This window comes from Amborella trichopoda, chromosome 5, assembly GCF_054954075.1.
Source record: "Amborella trichopoda isolate Santa Cruz 75 chromosome 5, AtrichopodaSantaCruz75HAP2 v2.0, whole genome shotgun sequence".
In the NCBI taxonomy this organism is placed as follows: Eukaryota; Viridiplantae; Streptophyta; class Magnoliopsida; order Amborellales; family Amborellaceae; genus Amborella; species Amborella trichopoda.
The window spans coordinates 20,977,293-21,001,633 of record NC_142340.1 but is presented as its reverse complement, the minus strand read 5'-3'; the positions used below and the strand labels follow the sequence as shown (position 1 = coordinate 21,001,633).

Below are 24,341 nucleotides of genomic sequence, written 5' to 3'. Positions count from 1 at the left end.
CATCGCGAGTGGTAGACAAGATGGGTTGGTTAGGGGCCAACGTGGGAAAATGCGTTGAATCTCCAAAAGAGGCAGCAGGGTGGTTGGTGGGGTTGAGATCCACCATAGGATGAAGAGATCCTTGTCCTTGAGGACGCTGCGAGATGGGTGGGCTAGGGTTAATAAGCACCGTTGTTAGGGTATACAGTGCACCATTACACTTTAATCACACAATACCCTTCTTTAAACTGGTGATTACCCTTCTCTAAACTGGCACTCAATGCTGGGCAAGATTTTGAACCTCCTTCCAATCTTGTCCTTGCTCTAGTTGCCTTTCTTTAATACTAGACAAGCGTTATTGCAAAATGTGTGCTTCGTAAAAAATTTGAGGAAAATCAAATACTATATACGAATAAAGTAAACTTTGTAGGTTTGGCTTGCTCCCCCATGGTATAAGATAATCGGATCCTGGCATGATGGAATCATGGTTCCGAATGATATTGGAGCCATGACCTTGGACATGCAGATCTAGATACCACTTGTTTGGGAGCTCGTTCTCAAATAATAAAAATCGAGTTTCCATAATTCCATGTACGAGACCCAAATACGCAAGGAAGCGTATGAAATTGAGATCCGGTCACTCGGAGAGTGGGATCGAGACTCTAGGGCCGAAGCACACCCCTACATTGACGCTCATGGTCCAAAGCATGAGAGCTTCTTTCATGGTAATTCTTCATTGGTAAACTCCGAAACCTTTCTTTGTTTTCTATTGTAGTGGTGTCAATGTTCTATTGTCCCTTTTACTAATACTAGGAGTTAAAATCCTTGCACAAAAACAAGAGAGTCGTAGCAAAATGTCACCTAAATGAACTGAATCTAAAACAAATTGGACCATTTTTTTCCCCTCTTTTTCAGCTGGTTGCTCTGAATCGGGTGATTCAGATCACAATATGCGTTTTAACTCGGGTTTGCCTAGAACCAAGTCGGACCACAATTTCAGCTTTTTTTTTTCGGGTTAAATAACCAACTGCCATGGGAAGAAATAGGATTTGTGATTTCTCATCCTAATTGTTCCTTTGCAAAATGGTCAAAGAATCAATGGTGGTACGATCTCTATAGCTACTTACAAGGTTATAATTAATTCTCCGCACATCTGGTTACAGAAATCAAGTACGATGGATTTGGATGTCAAAAACAATCAAACTGAAGACTTCTACTAAAATTGAGAAAATCCATTCACAGCATCATGGGGTACAACCCACTTGAAATTATGCAGTATAATTTCAGCAAGTGCTGCTCATGAAAGAGAACAAGTGATAAGAAAACCATAATCCTTCCTCAGCGATCATCTTCACCTGAAAGTTCAAATCCTCCGAAAGAAAATCCAACAAACGTTTTAGAGTTTTTCTCCAGATATTTATAGAGATGTATTTTTCTCAATTCCTCAGGGCATCAAAATAGCATAGACAATGGGGGATATGCAAGCATTAGAAAATTTAATTAAAACACAAGCATAGGCAACTTGACAATCCCCCATACGAACAAAGCAATGACACATTTGTTTAGCTGTTCTATCAACATCCCCAGTTGTGGGAAAGACAATGAAATACAATGAATGTAGAACCAGTAACAGTGCATAAAGCACACTCAGGTTCAAGCAGATATGCTAGACACACAATGTGGAATTTGAATAAATACCGTAAAATGATTGAATCCCCCCAATTCAACTTCAAATATTTATGAGCCCCATAGTTGCAGCATTGTGCTCTTCAACTTAGATGTATCCCAGAATTAGACTTACACAAGTGTGAACATCAAGAATATCCTTCTAACATAATATATACAAAGCCCTTACTTTGATTCTTCCTCCTGCATACAAGTGACATAAGGTCGTAGTAGGATCAAAATCTACATGGCCACAAAAAACACACGAAATAGACTGTCAATAGGTTATAACTTGAAATTTAGAGCAAAGAGCCATACCTCTTATAGAGAGTATAACCTGCAAACCCAAGGCCACCAATGCCTACGAAAAAGAGAATTATGAGTAATAAGATGGCCCAAGGTGACATTCTTTTTGGAGTGCCCGAGTTTGAGTCACCAATGCTATAGTCACTACAGCTTTCCAGATTACAAGGCTCTTGTCGTGCAGGCTGCCAAGTTATCATAAAGCAATTTAACTCGCAAAATCAACCTTTCAGCTTCCAAATAGTAAATAGGCAACCAATCCATGTGACAAATTTTTGCATTTTATCGAAGTACTTTTTCCCAGGTAAGTAGGGTGGTACCCACAAATGCAAGGTTGAAACACGATCCTTCAATTAGAGCAACACAGAAAATTGTATCAGATATTTACAGAAAAAACGCATTCTGACCACTTAAACTATGGCATCTCTGCAAAACAACAGAGATTCAATTTAAGGAGCAATGATGAGTGTGACACCCATTTGACATTCTGGGTAGTATGTGAAGCACTTAGAAACTGTTCATTAGTGTGAAGGACATAACCAAAAATCTGAAGGATCGCAGCCCACATTCTTCAAGAGACAACCACATAGTTCTTGAAGGAAATGACCAAATCATTAATTGATAGCATCATTTATTTTTTAGTTTTCCTTTTCTTTTATTTTTCGTGCCTCTCATTATCCAGCCATTTTAAATGTGTCTAGGTGGTCACATTTTTCTGGAGAGATGCCACTATTTCTTGAATTTCATTTCAGATACTATTTTGACATATGCATGTGATCCTACATGGTTGAAGCTAAAAGTTAAGTATTACATCAATCTACATAGTTTAAGCTAAAGGGTAAGTATTACATAAATCTATCACACCGTTTCCTATATACCATATACTAAGTGGCAACTATGATATCAATGGCTCAATGGGATTTTCCAGGTGAGACAGAATGAGTATAGCTTTAAAAAAAGGATGAAAATCTTTGCAGGGAAATAGGAAGGATCCAAAAAGATAAAATTCCCCAAATGGGATAATGTAAAGGCATTCAAAGGAGGGAAATCTGTGTATATACACCATTATGATAACTAATGATCAATCTTACCATTTCAGCATCCACACATTTGTTGTCATCCACTGGGTAATGTGCAATTGATCTATCTTCAATTTTTCCAAAACAACCAACATCGCGATACCTTAGCCCACCATCACATGGAGATGAGCATTTCATCCAGGGCCCAGTGATCCATGTGAACACTTCTGTAAACCATGGGAAACAAGAACCACTACATCCATGAGCAGCAGCCATTCCACAATATAGTTCACTATCCACAGTTGCAGCATAAATGATTTAAAGCCCTCCCACATGTTGGTAGTGTAGTGCTTGCCAACTTGGCTGAACTACCCACAAAAGAACAAAAAAAAGGGAAAAGTTACCCACTTCGCATCCTATACTAGAAGTCTAATTTGATGCCAGCACAAGAACTACCATGTGGTTTTAACTGCAATGCAAGTTCTGCACGAGTTTTGCAGTAGCCCAACTTTGTGCTCTTGTCAATTACATGGGGATAGGAGCAATCAGTGCAACATATGTACTCATCACCAAAATCTATCTTGTTCTTGCACTTGGTGCATCTGTCAGTTAGCTTTGGAGATTCTGCAAGAATATAGGAAATAGGCAACACCATCAATACAAACACAAACTAGTACATAAAACAAAACATTGCTTGTGAATATCTACACTTTTTATGAAAACAGTTGTGTATAATATGTGAACTGTTTGAGGAGCCATAGTAAAATATCAGGACATGTGTTTTAAGTTCTTAACCAGATATCATGGGTAATTGCTTTGCCAATATCATCATCCGAAGATCGAAATAAAGCAAATGCCAGATATGCATGACAGGTCATTGAGAATATAATTGAAAAGGTTTTGGTAAACAAACATAAAAAATAAAAAGTTTATCAATGTAAGGAAACATTCAGATACCAAAAGCAGGGTACTCATATTTTAATAAAAAATGGAACACTTAGAATTGAATTACGATTAAAAAACAAAAAATCCAATAAAGATAGAAACACAAGAAGGATAAATAATTACAAGCCTGGAATAAGCACTCCCTCAATCCTCTTACCACATCTAACCACAAGAAATGACACCAAGACACAATGGGCAGGTAGTGTGTACATTTTGATCAAACAAACTCACAAGACTATCTATAGTATTTTACTGTTGCATTGATCAGTTAGCTAGTAAAAATCCCCATATCCTATCATAATCCATATTGATCAAGCACTAATCATTGATATGTAACCACAGCAAACGGTGAGATCTAGTGTTTCTGAAAATTTGACAAAACAAAAAGCTAAAGCTGTGAATTCTCAGCAATCATGTAATTCAAGAAAGATTCAATCTTAGCATCATTCTTGCATCAGTTTTGCGTTGAAGTGCTGTGCACTTATATTGAAATTTGATTCTTTTAAATTCAAATTCAAATGATTTATTTTCTTATTCATGTTAACTCAACATCCAACATCCAATGTACTTCTTATTTTCAATATACATCAGCCTCATTTTCTGTCATGCAATTATTTCTACCAATTTTGATTGCACATGTCAACCCAACCTACAGATCGTTTTTTTTGTCCATTGAATCAGATTTACTTTCTTTTCATTATCAGATCTCTGACAAATTCATTTTCATTCCTAACCTGTCATGTCTTGAATATCCTGCATGCCTTTCCATACATCTGTCCAACACTTTGCTTTTAGAATAATTTAAATTTGCTAGTTAACAACAAATATGGGGAAGTTTCTTAGATTGATGATAAAAAGGAAAGGGTGGAATAGTCAAACTAAAACAAACATATCTTTCTAATGCGCAACAAAATTTCATCAGAAAACAATTGTGAAACAATTCAAAAGCAAAAAATATCGTAGCTACAAGAGACCAAGTTACCCAACCTTCACTATTTAATCGAAATTTCACAAGATCCATCTCCTGCGTAATTTGCTTCCTGACCAACATGTGGAAAATCAGTAACATGACACGCCAATATTGTTTAGGAACAGGGTATTACCTCCTTAGCCAGTGAGCCTATTTTAAGTCCTTTAAACACAATAACGGCATCTCTCTCAATACCATAGCCCAGAGAAAAGGATGATATTGACCTAACATCCTATCATATGGCTTGTCAAGCCTCAACCATGCACAGGTTAAATTAGCATCCTTACTGTTTATGCCACCTCTTAAAAAGGTTTATACTCCTATCAGTGTTCAACCAAATTCACAGCATTCCTTGACCTAAGGTTATATATTCCCCAAGTTAGCCACAACAATATTTCTGTTATTGAAAAGAACTCTGAAGTTAGTTTGGGGACAACTGTGATAATGGTAAAAGTGACTGGGAAGATTGTAAGGTTGGCTAGCTCTTCCATTTACTGTTTAGAACTGTTTGCTGCTACTCTGTCAGCCTCAGGCCTTCTTGCTACCTCAAATCAGGAAATTAATAGAGCTTAACATCCAATGGAAACCATGGTAGTGCCACATTGGAGATCCTTACTTAAGTAGACTTCAGTACACTTTTCATGTCAAGCATTTTCGGTGCTACCCGTGGTTTGTGTACCAATGTTGGTGTGAACTATGAAAATTGTAGACCTGCAGAACATTCTGTGTGACAGCGATGCTCTGGAATACTTCAATACACAGAAATATTCATTCTAAGGTTTGGAAGCTGCACCAGTGCTTTCTACAGGAAGATCTTGATACTATGTCTCTTTTATTGATCAAGGTAACACTTAGCTGTTATATTTTCAGTGTTTTTTGACATGCAAGTGAACCTCAAAAGTAAAGTACGATTCATAGAGCAATGTCATATTTGTAGGATTAGTGCCAGTTTCGATGAAAGTTAATTCTATCATGAATGCATTACTATATCTAAGATTAATACATTCCCTATAGTATTATATTATTGATGGTACTATATTATTAATTGTTTGGCAGCACCATTTATATACATAGGTCTATCTTTAATTTGTGTAAATATTTTGTTTGGATGAGTTTAACTCGACACCAAATTAACATTAGTCGGTTTTTTTGGGTAAGTAATTGACATTAGTTCTCTCTCATTGTTAACACATAGGTCATTATTTTTCTTCAATTCGCAGAAGAAAGAAAAATAACTATTTCTTCCTCTGCAATCAATTAACCAAAAAAATTTAAAAAAGCCAAAATAAATATATATGCAAAAAGAATAAAAAATGTGAAGAAAATTAGAATGATACCCTATTCATCTTGGACTCTAAGAACCCACAAGAGAACACAAGCATCAAAAAATTGAAGAAACTAAGAAATTATTCCCCAATTACTCAAAATTACAAATGGTTTAGGACAAGAACTTCCTGTCCCAAATTGGGAAGATGCAATATAAAAACAAACCGTTATCTACACTTTCAAATTTCCCAATTCCACCAAGAAAACTTGAAACTTTTGATACTGGACAATCTTGTCACCCAAATATCCTATTTGCTTCATTCTCTTGATAAGTAACAATGGCTTGTAATGACTTTGCCCTAATTTCATTCATTTCTTCAATACCAGTCTCAATGGATTCTTCTTGATTGCTTTCCCCCTCATGCTTCTGCAATTCTCATCTCAACTACTTGAGCTCTCATGGCGATAGGAGGGGCTGAATCAGGTCATAATGGGAGAAGAACTACAAGTTCAGTTCGAAGACAAAAAACCAGAGCCACACCGAACAAAATTACAAGTCATCTCCATTCCAAGAGAAGCCTTTACGTCTTGTCCTGACCTTCGGTAAGTATCCCACCAGTTATCGATTTCATGAAAGCCCAAATAATTGAACTCAATAAAGACAAGTCTCTCGTCCCCCTAAAACTTATTACTAAAACTAACACCTTCACCGATCGCATCATTAAAGAAGTGAATTCGAGTTGGCACTCGAGATAACGGGACCATGAGTAAAAGATAATAAGAAGGGGGGACATTATCTATTATGTGTGTGTGTGTGTGTGTGTGTGTGTGTGTAGAGAGAAATAGAGATGAAACGAGAGCGAGAGTTTATTACGGAAGGACATGCAGAGTCAAGCGAGCTTGAAGGTTAGGCATACAAGCTGTGGCCTTCGAAAATAAAAAGGGCCCGATAAAATAAAGAAGGTTATGAGTGATTAAATAAAAACAGTTTTATTTTTTTTAAACAAGATAATGTATATGAAAAAGAAGTGATGACTTTATCTCACATAAACTACTACAGGACATCATCAAACAACTAATAAGCCATTATTAGGTGTAACATTATAGCAGTGAATTACCAATGATAGCATGTGCATCCTTAAAAGTGGCATACAAAGAGATGATGAATGAGTAACACGCTACAGCCACAACAAAAAAAAATTAAGGAAATATACTATGATAAGAAAGGATTTGATTATGAAAGAAATAAATACCCTGTTTATGTGGAATTCAAGACCCATGAAATATGGATGCTCATATTCTTGAAAGTGCTACAAATTGAAAACTACTTTAGCTATCTTAGACTTCTTAGTTGACCACATAAACTGCAAAATCAACAATTATGCAACTCATAGTTGCCAGACATCAATGTTCACAAAATCGGATGCGCCTGCCTAGGCAGTTAGGGGGCCTGGCCAACAAGGCAGCTTGGCGCCTGACTAGGAACAAGGACAGCCTAGGCCCCCAAGGAGTTCTTAGGGAAAGGGTGGGTTTAGTTCCCCTAGGGACATCTTAGGGCAGTTTTTAGGGCCCCAAAACCCTTGAGCATATCACATAACATTATATCCTTGAGATTTGATTTTGCGATTCAAATTTTAACAAAACATCAATTTATTTTGAAGTTTCAAACTATTCACAAAAGGGTGCGGTTTGTATAGAGCCGAGGCTCTAAACAATCAAATTAAAGCCCACCTTAAAATAGTGTCGAGAAATATGCGTTCAATACAAGAAAATCTTTGTGATAGAATATATTTTCATCTTTAATTATAAAATTTAAAGCTTCAAAAATAATGTCGATTGAGCAGATCTATGAAAACTTGAAAATCTTGCAAAATTGACGGTCCAAAAATGCGTTACAAGATGCATTATTTCCAAAACTTGACATTCATTTTTTTCTCATGTCCATGCATTTTGATGTCGAGATGAAATTCATTTTTTTCTCATGTCCATGCATTTTGATGTCCATGCATTTTGATGTTAAAATGAAACGGATACCAGCTCAAACCAGTGATCTTTGGCCACCAAAAGTACTCGTATGAGACCACTCAAAGCTCCAAAGATTATAAGGAAGAATATCTTTTAATTTCGCAAGAAATCAAAACTATTGGAATTCTTTTTTATCTTGAGAAAATTCTCAAAATCTAAGTTTTTGGAGCATTTTTCTGTCTCCAAAATACACATAAAGGGTTTTGGTAGACTAGAATGCTCCCCAAAACCCTTTTCCCACCTTTTTAGGGGGAAATGCCCAAAATACCCCTTGCCTAGGGCCTATTTCCGCCCTCGGACTGCCTGAATCGAGGCGCTGCCCAGGCAGGCACCTAGATGATGACACCTAGGAAACTGGCCTAGGCGTTTTGGTCTTCTCGCCGCCTAGGTGACTGGAAGGCCAAATTTTTCAACATTGCAAGATGTAGTATTGGATGGTAGTTAACATCAATGAGGACCTCAAATATTATCTAAACAGACAGGGACCAACTCCTTCATGTTTCCCAATTGAACATATTACTAAACATGCAGCAATAATAGTACCTAAAATATTTTGGGATTTCATAAGCAACATGGCAGCGAATGCATATCATTCAAGTCACGTATTATCCGAAAGAGTATTGCAAAAGCATAATCACCTCAGTGTAAGAAATCTATGAAGTAAATGGAAACGAAGGACAACCAAATATGGGCTCATCAAGAGCATGTTTGTAAATGAACTTCAATTTACATCCTCAGTTATTTGGAGACTTTGCAAGCATTACACAAACCACACATTACGATTGTGGGGAAGTATATGAAACAAGAAATGAGCAGTCATATGGTTCATACTTAGCACCCCTGAGGGTGAGAAAACAGACAAGCAGGAGAGCGTATCATCTTCAGAGGATGAGCTTTCTGTAAAACCTGGCTTAAGACCTCTCTTTGGGCAATAAGTAGAGAGGATTGAAGAATATCTTGGAAGGTATCCAACCTAAGATTTCTCAGTGAGCAACAGATCACCAAGAGTGACTGCTGGCAAAGGTTCCGGTATAAAAAATGATATCGGAGTGTATATATTGACAGTTATTACCTAGTTACTTCAGAAAAGCTATATAAAAGCATAGTGTCTTTACTAATTTCAGGCCAACAATATCTTAAAGCAACAATAAGATATGAGTGAGAGCCAATCCATACATTGTAGCACAAATCCCTACTAAAAGTTTTTTTTATGCCAACCAATCACTTTATACATCATAAATTACTATCTCCTGTGTTGAAGAAGTAAATGATCTAAACAAAGTGAGAATGATGCAGATGACCATGAGGCTATCGATTCCTTATCATTCAAATATTCATGACTTCAAACAACAAAGTTGGCACTTAAAATTTATTCAGAAGTCAATAAAAGAAAACAAGAATCTGATTTAAATGACATACAATAGACGTAAGAAAATTACAATGGAACATATGACTTGTATTACACATTCCTATTTCAATAAAAGCTGTACCTGACCTGGTTTGCAGCAATGGAAGCGAGTGTAAAATGGAATACATGGGGGATATTTTGACTCCGAACAAAGCCCATGACAGTCATCAGACTGATCTACAACAATACGACCTGATCCACATCCTCCAATCCATTTACTTTGACAGGTCTCAGTCCAATAGCATCCTATCATTACATAGAAACCAATCAGATTTTTTATTTTATTTTATTCTACTTCGACAGGTCTCACTTCAACAACTCCCTATCATTACATAAAAACCAATCAGAATTTTTTTCTACAGTAACACATAGTCCAGCAGAAACAGATAAGAAGCTCCTCATGAACCATCCAAATTCTATACAAGTCAGCATATTTGATAATTAGAAAATCTGAGTTAGACACTTAACCAAAGTATATTGAAGTAAGAAAACCCAAAAGAATCCACTGGCCGATATTCCAAATTTTAAAATCCCAGGGAAGTAATAAAACTTTCCATGTAAATGTCATAATATCAGATAAAATAGATTGCTAACTTGTTAAAAGATAGAGCAACGCTAACAACCAAAACCTTTTCCAAAACAAGATAAGCAAAAGCATAAATAAGCAAAACTTGGCAAGAACAGGAGGCAAAAATTATCTCCACAACATGTGATGAAAGAATATGAATTATCTTTTCCTTTTGGCAACCTATCTCTCAAAGACACACACACACGTAATGTCTGCATTCAACATAGAACACTGTCAAGCACAACTAGAAATATGTAGTATAACTAGCAAAGATCCCCTGAAAGTGGCCGGTAGTTCATGGGAATAGCCTCATCAACCATAAGAAGCAACCATGAATTTGAATTTCCACCAGACAATTATGAAAAAAAATGGCACCCAAGCACTGATAGCAGGGATTTTCATGTTTTCGAAAATACAGCACGCATCCCCTATTCACATCCATGAGAATGACTGTTACAAGAAACAGACTTGTCTTCAAATTGGAAGTGTTCAATCTGGTCCGGACTGGACTAGCCAGTGGTTTAAAAGCTCAAATAACCACATAAATGATATCTAATTGTTTAACAAAAATACGGAAGTGACAAAATTTGAATAAACACAAGATTTGAGAGAAAATATAGAAACACTTCACAAGAATTAACTACTATCCCCTTCTTGCTGCTGTGTGCAGATTTAAGTACGTTAAATTGTTTGATGCGGGCTGGACCGCATGTCTACAATATGCAGTCCTAAGGTATAAAGCATCTATCTTAAAGATGGATGCAAATAGGTAGTCCATCTAAAAACATTTGAAACTAACAGTCCAAATGTTAGTTCCAAATGTTTTCTTAATAGAATTATTATTTCTAATTTTCAAAATTTATTTATTTTTTCATATTCATGATCTCCATGTTAGAGATTACATGTCCTAAAAATTAGGTCAAAAAATCCATCTCAAAAATAGATTTTTAAGAGGCGGGCTCATTTCTACATGGACTCTAGAAACCGTGTCCTTTAAGTTTTATCTTCCTTGCATTCAAGAACTAATGGTAAACAATTTGACAACATCAAAACCACTAATCATGTCAATTGCATATTTCTAATTCTATACATAGATAGATGAACCATTCAAGACTCCTAAGCCACTGATCAACAAAACATATTTCTAATTCTATACATAGAAAGATGAACCATTCAAGACTCCTAAGCCACTAATCAACAAAACTAGGCACGTTAAACAAATTAGTAAACTGAGAGAGTTGCATGTGCAAGCATAGCTTATTGAGGAACTGAGCTCAATACATCTGGATGTCCTTTTTCTCTCTTTGTACTTTTGTTATGTCTGTATGTTTATCCCAGTGCAGGGATTTGTGCATTGGTTACATTGGTTAACGTGTTGATGATTGCAACAGTATATCCCAGGTTCAAATGACATACCAAGAAAAATAAAGCAAGAAAAAGAAAGGGCATATCAATGTTGTGGTCTGAAGGTTATGTCTCCCATGCAAATTTCTACCATAAAGCCATCCTACCCTCCATATAAATGAGGTCGGGCTCCTTCGCCAAGTAAACTAAGTCTACACAAAATATAGCTCATCTAGCAATTCCTCCATCAGAGTGCCCGCCTTTTTAAACATGAACTTCTCTTTATTTCTTAGTTTCCTTTCTTGATTATTTTCTAGCATAGTTATTTATGTCTCAATTTCTACATGATGCCTTATTTTAACATGGAACGAGTTATATCTTGTTCAGTCATATATGATGGCTGAAACATGCTCTGCCTCCAAAATATTATCAGAACATCACATACAGAAAATTGGGGACAATTGTTGTCGCTCTCAAAACTAACAAATAAAAATCTTTTATCACTTTGAGATCCTCTATTTATGCTCAACTGTTTGACTAATTCTGGAAACCTAAAACAACCTCAGTGGGTCCCTTTAAGATATGTGGATGGGATTGGGAAATCATGTAAAGCAAGCATCTTTCCTAAATGTCCCTAATGAAGATTGTTTTATGTTCCCCTAATATTCCTCTCCCTGGCCAATTTTAGAAATTTTCGTACAAGTTCCTCCATCTCCACTTGATAAACTTGCAACATAAATTTCAAACCAGGCTACTAGACTATTGTTTGTTGCTACACCATCTTCTGACTTTTGCAAAGTCAACCCTTACACATATGCAATGTAGCTATGTGGGCACGAGTAACTATAGCATACCCTTGGTCTTCTCAAATTCCTGATTCAACATTATTCTTCTGATGCAGCATCTATTCTCTACTTGTATCACCCCCGCCTTTACTAATAGAACAGTTCACAGTTCCGAAAAAAAAGAAAACATTATCCTTGTGATGCGTCAGTTGACATACAGAGGATAAATTGGGTGCTTGATGTCTCTTGGAAACACACTCCTATTGCCACATTCGTACTCCAAGCAACAACATTTCCTTGTCATCCCGACACTTATTTCCTCACCTCTTTCTGCATTCCTTAATGACCCCCATTTATCCTGCTATTCCTTGCTATCATCTATATTCTTGTTTTTATGTTATCCTGTTCAATACTTATACTGCATCATCTAGCCGCTATCCATACCAAAAAAAAATCAACTTTTCCGCCTTAAATTCTCACTGCTCACACCAGCACCATGCTATCATTATCTATATGTGAAAGGCTTGCATCAATTTGCTAGTGCCTCTATATCCCGTCTTTTATGCCTTCGGCATCAAGACTTACATTTTCACTCCTATGATATTAATAATATGTTGTAATGTACTAATATTGTATCCCCTACTTTGAAAGTGAAGTTGTTTCTATCTCTAATTTAGCTACTGCGAGCCCAATAAGCAAAAAGAGAAAAGGACACTCCATACAAGCCAATACCTAAAATGCAAACAAGACTCCAGGGTATTTTCTCATCAATCTTGCATAAGCAATATCTATTAGAGTCGAAGGCACAAGCTTCTAAGTGGTCGTAAATATTTGTTTTCAAAAGAAAGCCAAAGCAATTTAGAAGTGGAATCATCAAAAGAAAAAAGATTGAAGTAGGCAAATAGACTGGAACAAATAGAAACTGATAAGCAGCAAACACATGAAATCAACTGTCATATCATCAGATCAATTCTCAGCTTGTTAGAATGTATCACACGTTTAAACACCAAGAGACCTAGCCAAGCTCTCAAGAAACATATGATTAAACACTACTCAATAAATATAAGAAATTTTTTGTGAAAACATTTCAATTGCTTCACCTCCATAGAAGTTTCACATTCCTGGAAAGCATCCTAATTTTTTGGCCTAATTCTTACGGTAATTTACACAAACTCTATGTTGAGACCCTACTATCAAGCAGACGAACAATCATCACAACTGAATACTAAAAATGGAGGAAAGATAACATTGCAAGGCATGAGTTCCCAAAAAAGCAAAGTTCCCATCATAACTTGTGGGAACAAATCAAAAGAAAAAAAAAACCTTGACTTGTATCTATCAATAGACCACATCAAGACCTCATCTTTCAGCCACATAATAATATATCAAACCTTGACAACACTATAATAAGAGATGTATAATAATAGCAACAAATCAAGGCATTTGGAGCGCCCAGCAAATAGAGAGAGAGACCATGAGAAGGGAGATCAGCTGAGGAAGTAGTAAGAGAGAGAAGCAATAAAAGAAGGGGAAAGACCAGATGATACAATTCCATCTCTTGCCTTACGGTTTTGGGTTGGGTGGGTGTTATATATGTGTCTCCATTGTTGTGGGGGTTGCCTTTTAATACCTTTTTATAACAAGTAAATCCCCGTGAAGTGTGAACACATTTAGATAGGGGCTAAGTGCCTATGGCTTTTAAGCATTGATGCAATAAGACGCGATTTGTTTAATGAAAATTATTGATTTCTTGCAAATGAATTTTGTTTTCAGTTGAGAATTTGCGAGAAATAATATATTTGGTAAAACTGTTCCTAAACAGAGTTGTCGCTATTGCTGTCAATGGTCCGGGCCGGGCCTCCGGTCATGGTCTGGGTTGGATCTTTAATGGGCTGGGCCCAATTGGCCAGGAAAACCCCGAAAACGTGCCCAAAGGGCGGGGCTTGCCAGGCGAAAGACATTGAGACCCAGCACACTAAGCCCAGCCCGGCATATTTAGTATTATTTTTAAAAAAACTTTATATATAAATATTCACTCTTCAAACTTTTATTGTTGGTAGTAAGCTAAAATAAAATAAATAGATGCTAAAATATTTTAAAAAAAATTTTAAATCTATTCTCTCTCTAGAAAGCCAATATGTTTTTTTTTACTCTAAAAACTCAATCTCTCTTTCTCTCTCTAAAAACTCATTTTCTTTCTACCCAATCTCACTGTCTAAAAACTCAAGCTCTCTTTCTCTCTCTAAACCCCAATCTCTCTTTCCTATAAGCCCATTCTCTCTCATTAGAAACTTAATCTTGCTTGCTCTCTCTAAAATCTCACTCTCTCTCTCTCTGAAAACCCTAATATCTTTTTATCTATATAAAAATTTATTATCTCTCTTTAAAAACCCAATCTCTCTTTCTTTCTCTAAAAACATATTCTCTCTCTAAAAACTAATTTCTCTCTAAAATAAATTTTCTCTCTTTAGAAATCCAATCTCTCTCTCCCTAAAAACTCATTCTCTCTAGAAATACAATCTTTCTCTCTATAAAAATTCATTTTCCCTCTAAAAACCCAATCTCTCATTCTAAAAATCTATTATCTCTCTAGAAACCCAATCTCTTTCTAGAAACTCAATCTCTTTTTCACTCTCTTGAAACCAATCTCTCTTTCTCTCTCTAAAAACCCATTATCTCTATAACTCAATATCCCTTTCTAAAAACTCAAGCTCTCTCTTTCTCTCTCTAAAATCTAATCTCTCTTTCTATCTCTAAAAACCCATTCTTTCTCTTTAAAAACTCAAGCTCTCTTACTCTCTAAAAGCTTTTTCTCTCTCTGAAAACCTAATTTCTCTTTTTTTCCTCTAAAAACTCATTATCTTTCTCTAGAAACTCAGTCTCTCTTTCTCTCTTTAAAAATCTATTCTCTCTCTAATCAATTTCTCTCTAAAATCTAATTTCTCTCTTTAGAAAATCCAATCTCTTTTTCTCTCTTTAAAACGTTATTCTCTCTCTAAAAACACAATCTCCCCCTCTCTCTCTATCTAAAAAGTCGGTCATTCTCTCTCAAAGAACTCAATCTCTCTTTCTAAAAGTCTATGATCTCTCTAAAAGCCCAATCTCTCGAGAAACTCAATCTCTCTTTAAAAACTAAATGTCTCTTTAAAAATTCAATCTATCTTACTATCTCTAGAAACCTATTATATCTAGCAACACAATTTCTCTCTCTCTAGAAACTAATACTCTCTAAACGCAATATCTTCTTTTCTAAAATCCAATCTCTCTTTCTCTCTAAAACTCACTCTCTCTCTCTCATTAGGAACACAAACTCTCTTTCTTTGTCTAAAACTTGAATCTCTATCTAAAACCCAGTCTCTCTCTCTGGAAATTATTTTAGCTAATTTTTTTTTTTTTGGCTTATTGCCAATACAAGTTTCAAGAGTAAGATATTAAAAAAAAAAGAGCCTTCTTAATGGCCCTGCCCGTGCCGCTCTATTACATTTCCGGGGCGTGCTGTTGGCAGCCCTAGCTGTTGCCTGCATAGCAAACAAATGCGCTAAAAAATCACTTGCGGAAATCCACCAAAGATTATGTGTATGGGCGAATAAATTAACAAATCAAATACATGAAATAAATCAAAAACAAATTGTACCATGATAATGATAATACTAAATTTACGTGCTTCACCACAAAGCATCTACCAATAAAAAGTTCAGCTTGGGTTACAAAGAGTTCTACCTTTTTTGTCTAGTTCTATTATCCAGTGGTTTAAAAATCGGATCGGTGCCTTGGATCAAGCATCCCAAAAATCCATCTAGATTGTTGAATCGGCATTTCGAATAGAGAATCGGCCGAATCAGTCGAATTCTGACTTTAAAAAAAATTCAAAAAATGTATTAAAAATTATTATAAATGTTGTTTTTTTGGGAATCCAATAAAAAATGAGGATACTACATTTAATAACTTTCATTTTTTTGCATCAATATGCAAATATTGCGATGTTTTTTCTCTGAAGATTATCATCAAACATTTATTAAAACTTAACTAAATATAATATTAATTAAATAAAATATTTTGATATTACATCAAAACAATTTAAGAATATTAAAGAATACTTCCATTTTAGAAGATTAAAAATAATAATTTCTCATAAAAAGTGAAATTAGTATCACATCAAACATGTATTATTTCTCTCTACTTGTCTAAAATTATCACAACCCAACTAATTATAATATTATATATTGAAATTGAAATCATTAGTTTATTTTTTATAGTCACTTTACTATGCAAATAAAAATAAATTTAAAATTTATCTTATAATATCATTAATTTAAAAATTTAACTCACAACTATAACAAAAATAATATTTATAGTGTACATAAATTAATAAATAAATTAGATTGGAATGGATGCGTAATAACTTATTTAGGAGGCATAATAAATAAATAAATAATTTACCAGTGGTTTGGACTTTGGCGTTAAAATAATGGCTGTGTTCAAAGTTTGCGCGTATAAAGTCGGATGTGGGAATATTGTCCCACATCGTCGATTTTTAGGAGGCCTCGTGTCATCTAAAGGGCTTAAAGTCGCCCAGCGTGTTGCCGCGTGGGACTGGCAATGTTATAATCCAAGCTTGAACACTTCTTGGACATTTCTAATACAAATGCACTTCTCGGGCGGGGCGAGTGGGGCAATGTCTGATCTGGAGAAAGGCCTCCATCCTATTGACTAACAAATATACCTTAAAAACTAATTACTCAAACTGCCTTTGAGTAGGTGGTGAAGTTTAAAAATAATTACTCAAAGTGCCTTTGAGTAGATCGTAAAGTTGAAAAATAATTACTCAAAGTGCCTTTGAGTAGATCGTGAAGTTTACCAACAAGATGAAGAGAAAAGGCCCAAGAAGAAGAAGAAGTTGACACATCCTATTTACTAACAAATACGCGTTAAAAAATAATTTCTAGAAGGGCCTCACAGTAGATCGTAAAGTTGAAAAATAATTACTCAAAGTGCCTTTGAGTAGATCGTGAAGTTTACCAACAAGATGAAGAGAAAAGGGCCCAAGAAGAAGTTGACACATCCTATTTACTAACAAATACGCCTTAAAAAATAATTTCTAGAAGGGCCTCAGAGTAGATCGTGAAGTTTAAAAATAATTACTCAAAAGTGCCTTTGAGTAGATCATGAAGTTTACCAACAAGATGAAGAGAAAAGGCCAAGAAGAAGTTTACCAACAAGATGAAGAGAAAGGGCCCCAGAAGAAGATGAAGATAAAAGGCCCAATAAGAAGCTGACACTTCGAGTAGATCGTGAAGTTTTAAACTTCGTGGATATAAGAGTAGATAAATACAATGAGCATGATATTTGAAATAGAGGAGAAAAATAAGAGTAAGTGATTTTGTTGTAAAACAACCCAAAGTGCCTTTGAGTAGATCGTGAAGTTTAAAAATAATTACTCAAAGTGCCTTTGAGTTGATCATGAAGTTTTAAACTTCGTGAAGTTTACCAACAAGATGAACAGAAAAGACCCAAGAAGAAGTTGATACTTTGAGTAGATCATGAAGTTTTAAACTTTGTGAAGTTTACCAACAAGAAGAAGTTGACATGTATACATTGACATGTACACATTGGGAGGAGAAAAATAAGAGTAGAAAAATACAATGAGCATGATATTTGAAATGGAGGAGAAAAATAAGACCAAGTGATTTTGTTGTAAAACAACCCAAAACCACCACACACGTCTTAGGGCGAAAAAAGAAAGGGTGGTATAGCCTTCAGTGAAAAAATACAATGATGCAGATGCTTGACCCTTCAATGGTACCCAAAACCACCACATGTCTTATAGCGAAAAAAGAAGTGATTTTTAGAGTGGAAAAATACAATAAGCATATTAGAAACAAATGGTACCCAAATACAATTAGTATATTAGAAACAAATGGTACCCAAAACCACCACACGTCTTACAGTGAAAAAAGAAATGATTTTTAGAGTGGAAAAATACAATGAGCATATTAGAAACAGTCTCAATAGCAAGTGATTTTATTGTAAAACATCCCAAACTACCACACACGTCGTTGCAAGTGATTTTGCTGTAAAACAACCCAAAATCACCACACACGTCTTAGGGCGAAAAAAGAAAGCATGGTATAGCCTTCAGTGGAAAAACATAATGATGCAAATGCCTGACCCTTCAATGGTACCCAAAACCACCACACACGTCTTACGGCGAAAAAAGAAATGATTTTTAGAGTGGAAAAATACGATAAGCATGATATTAGAAACAATCTCAGTAGCAAGTGATTTTAGGTTGTTTTTATAGCCTTAAGTGGAAAAACACAATGATGCAGATGCCTGACCCTTCAACGGTACCCAAAACCCCCACACACGTCTAAGGACAAAAAAAGAAATGATTTTTAGAGTGGAAAAATACAATGAGCGTGATATTAGAAATAGTCTCAGTAGCAAGTGATTTCGGGTTGTTTATATAGCCTTCAGTGGAAAAACACAATGATGCAGATGCCTGACCCTTCAATGGTACCCAAAACCACCACACACGTCTTAGGACGAAAAAAGAAATGATTTTTAGAGTGGAAAAATACCATGAGCGTGATTAGAAACAGTCACAGTAGCAAGTGATTTCGGGTTGTTTTTATAGCCTTTAGTGGAAAAACACAATAATGCAGATGCCTGACCCTTCAATGGTACCCAAAACCACCACACACATCTTACGGTGAAAAAAGAAATGAGTTTTAGAGTGTAAAAATACAATGAGCAGGATATTAGAAATAGTCTAAGTAGCAAATGATTTTTGTTGTAAAACAACCCAAAACTACCACACACGTCTTAGGGCGAAAAAAGAAAGGGTGGTATAGCCTTCAGTGGAAAAATACAATGATGCAGGTGCCAAAACCACCACACACGTCCCAAAACTACCATAGACGTCTTAGGCCGAAAAAAGAGAGGATGGTATAGCCTTCAATGGAAAAACACAATGATGCAGATGCCAGACCCTTCAATGGTACCCAAAACCACCACACACGTCTTAGGGCGAAAAAAGAAGTGATTATAGTGGAAAAATACAATGAGCATGATATTAGAAACAGTCTCAGGAGCAAGTGATTTTTTTGTAAAACAACCGAAAACCACCACACACGTCTTAGGGCGAAAAAAGAAAGGATGGTATCGCCTTCAGTGGAAAAACACAATGATGCAAATGTCTGACCCTTCAATGGTACCCAAAACCACCACACACGTCTGAGGGCGGAAAAAGAAATGTTTTTTAGAGTGGAAAAATACAATGATCATGATATTAGAAATAGTCTCAGTAGCAAGTGATTTTGTTGTAAAACAACCCAAAACCACCACACATGTCTTAGGGCGAAAAAAGACAGGATGGTATAGCCTTCAATGGAAAAACACAATGATGCAGATGCCTGACCCTTCAATGGTACCCAAAACCACCACACACGTCTTAGGGCGAAAATAGAAATGATTTTTAGAGTGGAAAAATACAATGAGCATGATATTAGAAACAGTTTGAGTAGCAAGTGATTTTATTGTAAAGCAACCCAAAACCACCAAACACGTCTTAGGGCTAAAAAAGAAATGATGGTAGAGCCTTCAGTGGAAAAATACAATGACATAGATGTCTGACCCTTCAATGGTACCCAAAACCACCACACAGGTCTTACGGTGAAAAAAGATATGATTTTTAGAGTGGAAAAATACAATGAGCATGATATTAGAAACAGTCTCAGTAGCAAGTGATTTTGTTGTAAAACAACCCAAAACCATCACACACGTCTTAGGGCCAAAAAGGAAATGATGGTGTAGCCTTAAGTGGAAAAACACAATGATGCAGATGCCTGACCCTTCAATGGTTTATAGACTAAATTAAGTGTCATCCAATGACAAAAACCCTTCAATGGTTTAGACTAAATCTAGTATTATTCAGTGATAAAAAAGAGTTTTATATTAGAAAAATAGCTCCTTATCCTCTATTTTTAACTTTCATATCTCATGAGACCCAAGAATTGAAAATATTACTTGTAAGTAAAAGGTCTCCATCTTTTATATCTTAGAACCCCTTTGATCATAAATTTTTTACCCAAACAAACACTAAAATGACACCCTATTCAAATTTCATCTCTAGTCATTAAAAATATATATATCTATATCCTAATCCAATATTAATCCGGATTACATTCATTGCATGTAGGAATGAAATTTTGCAACAGCGTAATTAATCGTTTCAATATGTGTAATTAATTCATTGCATTCTTGTTAATAAACACATTAATATGGAACGCGATAATACATTAGTATGCAATAATAAAGAGTTTGTAGTATGAAATCAAGCGATTTTTAGCCAAAGATCTTATCTGATTTATGTTGTAAATAAGACTTTTCAAGAGGATAGGGTTCCAAAGGAATAGTCATTCTTATAGATTGATCCTAACTAATTGATCATAAGAAACATGAGGGGTGAGAGATCTTAACCATTTGATCCTTAGATCAGTCATCATGATGCAAAAGAAGATGTTGAACCTTATCCTTCAGTTTTCTAAACCATTATTCTATCAAAAATAAAATCTGAAAAATATATATCTTTGTATAAATCTCTTTTATTTATACTTATTCTTTTTAAAAGTCCTAATCTCTCTAGAATTCTATAAGGCATATTTTATTAATATATATTCATTTTAGAAGTCATAATCTCCTTAAGCTTCCATGAGGCATATATTCTTCTTAATTGACTTAGTCAACAAGACATGCTCCAAATCAATAGACCCTTAATAAGTAGATCTAAAAATTATAGAAAATCCCCCACTTTAAGTGGGGCGTGCCTACTAAGGCTCGCCCCACGCACACCTAATGGGGTTATGATGAGCCCCCATAGGCCCTCATCTATTATATTAAATTTTAAAATAAAAAAAAATTAATTTTTAGTATTTATGAAATAAATTTTATTTTTCTTTGATTATTCATTTTTCATTTTAGAGAAATAAAATATCGAGAGGCACAAAAATTAAAATAAATATCATAAAACCAAATAAATTTAATGGGAATAGGATCCTTCTAGGCTTACGAATTAATATTTCTGAAGCACTCTATTTTTCACTGTGGACTATAATCCACACTTGCTATCTCAAACTGACTTAGCAGTTCCCATAACCCATAGACCACTGCAAGGGTGGGCTATCAAAGTCAGCCAATAAACAAATGGATATAATGCCAATCGATTACAGTTGTGCCCTAGAGACGAATCCATGGTCACCAAAACCAAATGCAATCACACCTCTATGGTGCATAGGGGTAGTCTCACCTCAATGATATTTTGTTTTCCCAATATGGCTATTATATCAATGTTGTTTTGTTTTCCCAATACAGCTATCATATGCACATGTTGTGCGATGGTTTAGTGGTGAGGATTTGACCATCGTATCTAGATGTCATCTATCATACACAAGAGTCATGTAGTCTCTTAACTCACTCTCTTGGGTAACTCCGACTTCATCAAGGGATAACTTATAAACCCGCATTGGTTTTATTCTATGCATAGGTATTTTTGGGGTTTTCTAACACAACTGGCCTAGCTCATCAAGCCAAGTCCGAGTATTAGCAAATAACATCTGTCGATCATGGTCCACAAAGGACCACACTCCTATTGAGTTTATAATATACTATATCAAATTTTGATTGTATGCTCTCATATTGGGAAACTGCTAAAATGATAATGATTGTATGCTCTCATAAGGCCTTTAATGGCCACAGAAACCCAACAACTTACACCAAATTCAACTTCATAATAAACTAAATAACTAGGAAAACTAAAGAAAAAACAACAAACAAAACCCAAAGGAAATTAAGTAAAAAATAGTAAACAAAACCCATAGGATATTGGGTGAAAAACATAGTAAACAAAAACCCAAAGAAAATATGGTAAAAACCAATGAAAAAAAGCCAACGAACATTGGGTGAAAAAACAGTAAACAAAACTCAAAGAAAATTTGGTAGAAAACAGTAAACACAACCCACATAAAATTGGATAAAAACACAGGAAACAAAAACCTAAAGAAAATAAGAACATGGGTGTAAAGCCGGTAAAAAAAGAGTAAAAGAAAATGGGTAAAGAATAAAAACTCAAACAAAATTGCGTAAAAATCACTAAACTAGAAAAGTAGAAAACAATAAACAAAAACTCAGAGAAAAAAGAGTAAAAAAGTAAACAAAACACTATGAAAATTGGGTAAAAATTGGATGAACCCAAAGAAATTGGATGGATTAGAGCCTTTCGAGTGTGATAGATCGTACTGGCATTAGAGCCAGTAATCCTCTCTTAGGTAGCTGGAAAAACCCAATTTTGCCAGAATCCGGTGATTTTTCCATAATCTTCTTTGAAGCCATTGATGAGTTCCAAGCGATTATGGAGAATTGGGCTCCAATGGTCTTAGAGAGCTAAGCATTTGCTTCTCTTTTACACGGGGCTTAAACCGTAATGCAACATGCCATAATTAGGAGGCGTTTTTGGATCATATCTCAAATGTAGTCCACAAACTTCTAGTATTAGAATTCTATTAGATTATATAATATCCTGAAATATCAGGACATTAGAGTGTTACCAAACATACCCTAAAGCAAGTTGTCAGAAAATATGGGATATGTTTAATATATAGCTAAATATTAACTGAGGGATTATCAAATGTGAGTTTTACATACAAGATCTGGCAAGTTGGCTTCACTCATAGTGCAAGATAGAGTAGTATTTTGTGCTAGTATACTAATACAATATTAAAAGAAAATTAATTATTCAATCTAATATTTATCTAAAAAACATTCACTTCAAAGACAAATAACAATTGTCAATGCGAAGACAAAATACTGCATTAATTCAATCAAATTTAATCAATATTATTAGATAGAGCACGAGTTAGAAATGTAAAAATCACACACAATTAAAATTCAACTAGAGAAGAAGCACCAGATGGTCTTATTTGTCTTGAGAGGATGAGAGAGAGTGAGAAAGAGAGAGAGGGTAGTGGCAACCCTAAAATACATAGAGAAATGCTCGTAGGTTAGTGTTATTTCACAGAAAGTTTAGTGTAAAAATTTCTGGTTATTCATTCACCGAAAATATAATTTTGGATTTCAAAGAACAAAAAACCTTAAATTCAGATTTTAAATATCCAAAATTTTAATTTTTCTAGTTACTGGAATACCGAAATTTAATATTTGTAGCTATTGAAATACCAAAAATCTGATTAATTCGGTTCTTCAAAATTAAATAATTTGAACTATGAAATTATTGAAAAACTAAAAAGGGCTGTTTTGTCATTTTTTAAAAAAATGTTATAAAGAGGAAAAATGGTTGTAGTTGTAATAACATAAACTTTGCAGTATTTTCATAATAATGCTAAAAATAACGAATATATACATAATTTTCTAACTTTTTGAAGTGCCATAGCCGCCCATTTATCAAATATACTTGATTTTGCAAAAACCGCTCTACAAATTATAAAGAGAAACTATCTCAAATTCTAAGATTTAGAGAGAAAAAAGTATCTTAAAATTTTAGAGGGAGAAACTATATCAAGTTTTGGAGAGAGAAACTACCTAAAAAATTTTTGAGAGAGAAAATATCTCAAAAAGTTTTATAGAAAGAAACTATATTATATTTTAAGTTTTATAAAGAGAAATTATCTTAAAATTTTAGAGAAAACTATATCAAATTCTAGATGGACTACTTGAAAATTTTATGAGAGAGAAACTATATTAAAAATTTTAGAGTGAGAAAGTATCTTAAAGAAATTATATTAAATTTTAAAGAGAGAAATTATTTCAATTATTTTAGAGAGAGAAACTGTCTCAAATCTTAAATTTTCAGAGAAATGTATCTTAAAATTTTAGAGAGAGAAATTATATCAAATTTTAGAGAGAGAAACTACTTGAAATTTTTTTGAGAGAGAACCTATCTCAAAATTTTGAGAGAGAGAAACTATATCAAATTTTATGTTTTAGAAAGAGAAAGTATCTTAAAATTTTAGAGAAAGAAACTATATCAAATTTTAGAAAGAGAAACTAC

General features: G+C 34.7%; 1 protein-coding gene across 26 annotated transcripts; it reads right to left on the bottom strand.

The window, feature by feature from the left end:
• Positions 1–1,456: 1,456 nt before the first annotated feature.
• On the bottom strand, positions 1,457–13,882 carry LOC18444687 (uncharacterized). 26 transcript variants are annotated; one of them, XR_016055248.1, is made up of 6 exons: positions 13,601–13,882; positions 9,663–9,826; positions 3,423–3,590; positions 3,039–3,193; positions 1,963–2,294; positions 1,457–1,848 (listed from the first exon to the last, which is right to left on the bottom strand). XR_016055248.1 is itself a non-coding variant. In XM_088866328.1 (6 exons), the coding sequence occupies exons 2-6, from the start codon at positions 9,706–9,708 to the stop codon at positions 1,794–1,796; spliced, it is 594 nt and encodes a 197-aa protein (XP_088722454.1). In that variant the 5' UTR covers positions 9,709–9,826; positions 13,601–13,882; the 3' UTR covers positions 1,457–1,793. The 26 variants fall into 26 exon arrangements, 20 of the variants coding, with proteins under 20 accessions (XP_088722454.1, XP_088722463.1, XP_088722456.1 ...); XR_016055246.1 differs by having other exon boundaries at positions 13,751–13,882; XR_016055250.1 differs by having other exon boundaries at positions 3,039–3,329; positions 9,668–9,826; positions 13,751–13,882.
• Positions 13,883–24,341: the final 10,459 nt, after the last annotated feature.

Excerpts from the sequence above, each read along its gene's own strand:
- LOC18444687 (XM_006854851.4), bottom strand. The coding sequence starts at position 13,832 with ATGGAATTGTATCATCTGGTCTTTCCCCTTCTTTTATTGCTTCTCTCT. Across the intron at positions 2,133-3,038 it reads AATGTGTGGATGCTGAAATG|CCTGCACGACAAGAGCCTTG; the intron begins GTAAGATTGATC and ends ATAACTTGGCAG. Across the intron at positions 1,849-1,962 it reads GGTTATACTCTCTATAAGAG|GAGGAAGAATCAAAGTAAGG; the intron begins GTATGGCTCTTT and ends ACTTGTATGCAG.